General features: G+C 40.6%; 2 protein-coding genes across 2 annotated transcripts in view; one reads left to right on the top strand and one right to left on the bottom strand.

The window, feature by feature from the left end:
* The window catches only part of LOC106868249 (ADAMTS-like protein 2), a 66,711-nt gene extending 64,317 nt beyond the window's left edge, over window positions 1–2,394 (top strand). The window contains exons 6-7 of the mRNA XM_052975683.1: window positions 1,378–1,482; window positions 2,381–2,394. Of these exons, the coding sequence (XP_052831643.1) occupies window positions 1,378–1,482; window positions 2,381–2,394 (119 nt within the window). The remainder of the gene's footprint in view (window positions 1–1,377; window positions 1,483–2,380) is intronic.
* A 293-nt stretch (window positions 2,395–2,687) lies between these two features.
* The window catches only part of LOC106881972 (ADAMTS-like protein 2), a 15,511-nt gene continuing 12,336 nt past the window's right edge, over window positions 2,688–5,862 (bottom strand). The window contains exon 5 of the mRNA XM_052975682.1: window positions 2,688–2,696. Within this exon, the coding sequence (XP_052831642.1) occupies window positions 2,688–2,696 (9 nt within the window). The remainder of the gene's footprint in view (window positions 2,697–5,862) is intronic.

The raw sequence follows: 5,862 nt of genomic DNA, 5'->3' as shown, positions 1-5,862 counted from the left end.
ATATATATATATATATATACATATATACGACGGGCTTCTTTCAGTTTCCGTCTACCAAATCCACTCACAAGGCTTTGGTCGGCCCGTGACTATAGTAGAAGACACTTGCCCAAGGTGCCACGCAGTGGGACTGAACCCGGGACCATGTGGTTGGTAAGCAAGCTACTTACCTCACAGCCACTCCTGCGCCTTTAAACAGGTGTCTTTTACTATAGCTATGGGCCGACGAAAACTTCGTAATTGGAATTTGATTGGCGGAACCTGCATGGAGAGCACGGAAGGACGAGATCTGTTCATGGGCGGTTCACTTAATCGGTGGCACGGTTTAACACCCCCAACTGTTCCTTGTGTGCCTTTAGCTCGCGGGGTTCACTGCGCTTTGAGCATTCGGGCCAAGTTTCCGGTCAAATGATGGCTTTCTTTTTTCCTGTGCCCGTATCAAAATCTTTAAAAACACAACCATCCTCCCGCAAAAAGAAAACTGATGCTACTCTTTCCCAAAACGAGAAAATGTGGAGAATTGGCAGATTCGTTGGAGCATCGGACAAAATTTCTTATAAGTGTAGTATTTCTTCCGGCTCTCTGCACTCCAAGTTCAAATGCTGCCGAAGTCAACTTTGTCTTTCATCCTTTTTAGAGTGTGGGTTGATAAAAAACGTACCTATTCCAGAGCGCTGGATTGGTGAAGCTTTAAGAACGTTGGACTCGATACCTTGCAGTATTGGTTCCGAATTAAAAGCTCTGAGTTCAAATCCAACCGCGGGTGACATTGCTTTTCTTCCTTTCTGATTGTCGATAAAGGAAATTCTATCAATCAAGGTCTGTAGATTGGCGGAACTTCAAGAACGCCACAGTGGATGCCTGGGGGTATTTGCTTCGGTTCTTTGCGTTCTGTATTCAAATCCACTATGGCCTGATCACCTGCTGTACATCACCCACACCACCACCAGCACCACCAGCACCACCAGCACCAGCAGTAGCAGCAGCACCACCACCACCATCACCACCACCATTCATATCACCACTACCACCAAAACCACTAGCATCACCAGGCACATTGGATACCACTTTGTAAGTATTCGGGCCAAAACTCCGATTTGAGGATATCTGCCACTTTAACTCCCGCCCATTAGTTTCCGAAACTCTGTGAAGGGACACAGGATCATGGGCCATACCTTTCCTTCTGACTAAAAAAACCTCAAAAAAATAAAAGAAGCATAGAAACAAGGCAGCGAACTCACTTCTCATATTTTCCTTCAAAAGAACAACACGTTGGATAAAATGTATTATATTTTACTATTTTGGTTTAACCCACCTTTTTTTTCTTCTCAAGCCTACGACACAAGAAAACTGAACATTTCTCGGTTTCCATTGCAGATAATTCCTCTGTAGATCACAATAATGTTGAAGCTGATGGTCACTTGTTGATCTACTCCTGGCGAGCCAACATTATCAGTCCTTGCAGCTTAACTTGTGATACAGGTATGTACCTTGTTATTTCTTACAGTCTGTATTGAAATGCACTCACCACCGCATGTGATGACTATACGCATTCACTCACACACACAAGCGCGCATATATCGTCTACATACATGCACTTCCGTATGTGCATGTAGACATACAGATACTCACACATTCACGCATCTCTCCATATACGTAGTATATAAATACGCATACACTCTTTTACTCTTTTACTTGTTTCAGTCATTTGATTGTGGCCATGCTGGAGCACCGCCTTTAGTCGAGAAAATCGACCCCAGGACTTATTCTTTGAAAGCCTAGTACTTACTTATTCTATCGGGCTCTTTTTGCCGAACCACTAAGTTACGGGGACGTAAACACACCAGCATCGGTTGTCAAGCGATGTCGGGGGACAAACACAGACACACAAACACACACACACATATATATATATATATATACATATACATATATACGACGGGCTTCTTTCAGTTTCCGTCTACCAAATCCACTCACAAGGCTTTGGTCGGCCCGAGACTATAGTAGAAGACACTTGCCCAAGGTGCCACGCAGTGGGACTGAACCCGGAACCATGTGGTTGGTAAGCAAGCTACTTACCACACAGCCACTCCTACGCATACATACTTTTTTATGTGGTGTCTTTTATCTTATACTTGTTTCGGTCGTTGAACTGTGGCCATGTTGAAAGACCGCTTCAAGGATGTAAGTCGATTACATCGACACCAGTTCCGCTCCACTTGTCGAAAATAATCTTAATATTTCTAAAAAACGTGGACCCTATTGTTGAACGACATGCGACATGAAGGGCCAGGTGCACAACGCTTTTGAGATAAAGTACATCTCCGCAAAAATGGTGAAGAAATCTCTTATTTACATAACTTTTGGTTTTCCTTGATAGAATCTAAAGTCTGACATTGCAATGACTTAAATAAGATAAAAAATATAAACGTCGTTTCGAAAATTCATTTTGCACCAAAAACTGATTCCAAATGACGTTATTTTTTTTCTCTAAATTAAATTTGGCCTCATTTTTTTGGTTCATTTCTTTGTGAATACTTTTTTATTCAAGTTTGTTTCATTTCTTTTACTCTTTCCTGCGAAGATTAATAAAGAGTTTTTAACAAAAACAACAACAATAACAACAAAAACTGCACGAAAAAAGCCAAAACGAAAAAAAACAACGTATTCATCTTAAAGAAATCGCTTTAAGAATTCTAAAAATTAAAAAAAAAAAGTGGAAACTAAGAAGGTTATAAAGTGAAAACAGTTTGAAAATTACATTCGATTGTAATCAGCAAAATAATTATGACAAAAAATGGTTAGGGTACTAAACTGGAATGAAAAGAATGTAAATAATAGAAATAATGAGGATCCTTTCTTTCTTTTCTTTTTATTTGTTTCAGTCAATTGACTGCGGCCATGCTGGAGCACCTCCTTTAGTCGAACAAATCAACCCCACGACTTATTCTTTGTAAGTCTGGTACTTATTCTAAAGGTCTTTTTTTTTTTTACTGAACCGCTAAGCTAAAGGGAGACGCAAAAACAGTAGCATAAGTTGTCAAGCGATGTTGGGTGGGGTGGGGGGACAAACACGGACACTTGCCCGCCACTAGCAATCTATAGAGCTCCAGAGTAGAACTTCCACCGACCACATTGTCCAACTGATAGAGGACAGTGAGCGCCAGACGACACTCGAGGTACCAGGCGCCTTGCTTCCGTCTACGCTTAATACAGGATTGCAGCTCAGTTGAAGAGATGAGTTGTGGAAAATTCTGTTTGTTAAGCGGCGACCATACCTGCTCATCGTCAAGGAAGCACTGGAAATGTCTTCGCTTCAGCGCATGTCTGCACATCAGTAGCCACGGCATGCTCAGTTCTCCATTCAGCGGGTATTGAGAGCAAATCGAAGTGCTTGACTAGTGGAACGTGTTCCTTCCACAGAAAGCGGAAGAGTGTGTGTTCCAGTCTGGCCAGACGTAAACAGGGGTAGGGCACGACGGTCAGGCAGTAGTATATAACGGAGGTGATGTAAGCATTCGCTCGGCTTTTCAGAGATAGCTTTCTCTAGGTCCATTTCTGGGTAAGATTGGCCTCTCTGCTCGTCACATCGTCCAGTCCTTCTCCTCCTGGATTTGCGGACCAAACCAGACCCCGAGCAGTTTAACTGATCTCCAGGTACTGAACTGCAGACCCACCGACTTTTCTTTGTTTCCTTGGTCTTTCTGCCACTGCCTCGTATTCTTTTGGAGCAGTGCCGATCAGGTCTACGTGCCTGCAGTTCGACACTATGACAGCGAAATCGTTTGTGTATGTTGACACGTCTCCAGCGTCCTAGTTCGTGTGGGATGCCTCTCAATTTCTGCAATTGTGGATCTAGGGCCATTGCACACAGAAGAGACGATAGAGGACAACCTTGACGGACCGAGCGCATGATGCTGAATAGTTCCAATAGATAACCATTCATCCGAACTACGGGAGCAGATATCACATTGCTGCGATCCAAGCCACGAAAAACGGAACCATGGTTCTTTTTTTTTGTAAGCTTGGCGACTTTTTTTGCAATATACGCTCTTCATTTTCCCCTTCATTACAAGACATATTCGAGGGGTCCGAAAAGGAGAGGGGTATGTTTTGGGGCGATTTTTGCTGTTCTGTTAATAAATATTTTGTTTTTGGTGATTCTGACTCCGTTGTTTTGCTGCTGTCTGGAATGTCGAAGACTGATGTTGGTGAGTTTTCTGCTCCAACTGTTATTGTTCTTGTTGCTGTTGTCGCTACTGCTGTAGATACTACCGTAATTCTGTTGCTGTTATTGTTGTTGTTTTTGCTTTGCTGCTGTAGCGGTCACCTTCCATGTTGTTGCCCTTGTTATTGCTTTTGTAATAGTCGTGTTGGCAGGAGTGTACTTTTCTTCATTTAGCTGTGGATTTGTATCTCCACACAGGTGATATCTCAACTTTCTGCCCTCAACGACCATATGAAGGTTAGTGTCATCTGACAAACTTATGATGTCCGGGATTGCTCCTACACTTCCTAATCCAACTGCACCCACAACTCCATGCCTTGACCCAACTAGTTTTGTTCTTGCAGCTTCTGTACCTCAGAAGGACAGCTGGCACCACCCAGCTGATGTCTATTTCTGGTAGAATATATCTAATTTAAATTCTTGCTACTCAATAACCCAGGTAGATAGGCACCAGAACCAGTTCCTCGCTTCCCCCCTCTGTAGAAAATCTCACCTGTACTGTGGAGGAGAAGAGTAGTCAATAACGTCGATCCCAGTGTTTCGCTGGTACTTAATTTATCGACACCGATGGGATGAAAGGCAAAGTCGACCTCGATGGAATTTGAACTCAGAACTTAGCGAAGGGCGAAATATCGCTAAGCATTTCTTCCAGAGCGCTAATAATTCTGCCAGTTCGCTGTCTTAAATAATAATAATAATAATAATAATAATAATAATAATAATAATAATAATAATAATAATAATAAATACCAGGAAACCCCAAAATGGCTGAAGTTCAAAAGATAGTGCTCATGGGAACTGCCCATATCCTACGTAAAATACTGTCTATGTGATCTCAAATTTTAAAGCAAACACATAATTTTCTTATGGTTTCTTAAACATTCACTTGAACAAAATTGTACAAATCCAAATATATGGTACCCTAGGCATAACACCTACATGAACTTCTAACTTGTTGTCTCTTGAGGTCTCTGGGTGAAACTTGGATCCAACTTGTACAAATGCAAAACAAAAAATAATTTCTACTGAAGGTGCAAGACCTGAAATTTTGAGGGGGCGATTATTCGATTACATCGATCTCAATATTTCATAGGCATTCAATTCGTCGACTCCGAAAGGATGAAAGTAAAATTCGACCTCGGTGGAATTTGAACTCAGAATGTGAAGACAGACAGACGAAATACCGCTAAGAATTTCGCCCGAGGTGCTAACGATTTTCCCAGCTCGCCGCCTTAATGAAGATGATTATCATAATAATAATAATAATAATAATAATAATAATAGTAATAATAATAATAACAACAACAACAACAGCAATAAATCTAATAAAAATAACAAAGAAACATAAGAAAGAATAAGAAGCAACAATATTTACAAAACCTCTTCTTCACATGTTTTGAATAATAAGTTACTAAAATAGAATAAATACTTTTAATATAAAAATGTTATTATGAAGATTACCTTCACACCCACCCACAAAAAACAACAACGAATAAAATATAGTTAAAATATGAAAATAAAAAGTAAAAGTATTATTGGCATGCAGTCCTAAAAATAAATGTCTAACTGTAAGTTTTCGTGGAAATAATTTCAAATTTAGAGCAATTTTAAGAAATTTTGGTGTTTATATACAT

The sequence above is a fragment of the Octopus bimaculoides genome, chromosome 22 (assembly GCF_001194135.2).
Source record: "Octopus bimaculoides isolate UCB-OBI-ISO-001 chromosome 22, ASM119413v2, whole genome shotgun sequence".
Lineage (NCBI taxonomy): Eukaryota > Metazoa > Mollusca > Cephalopoda > Octopoda > Octopodidae > Octopus > Octopus bimaculoides.
The sequence above is the reverse complement of the archived record's forward strand: the minus strand, read 5'-3'. Positions and strand labels throughout refer to the sequence as shown.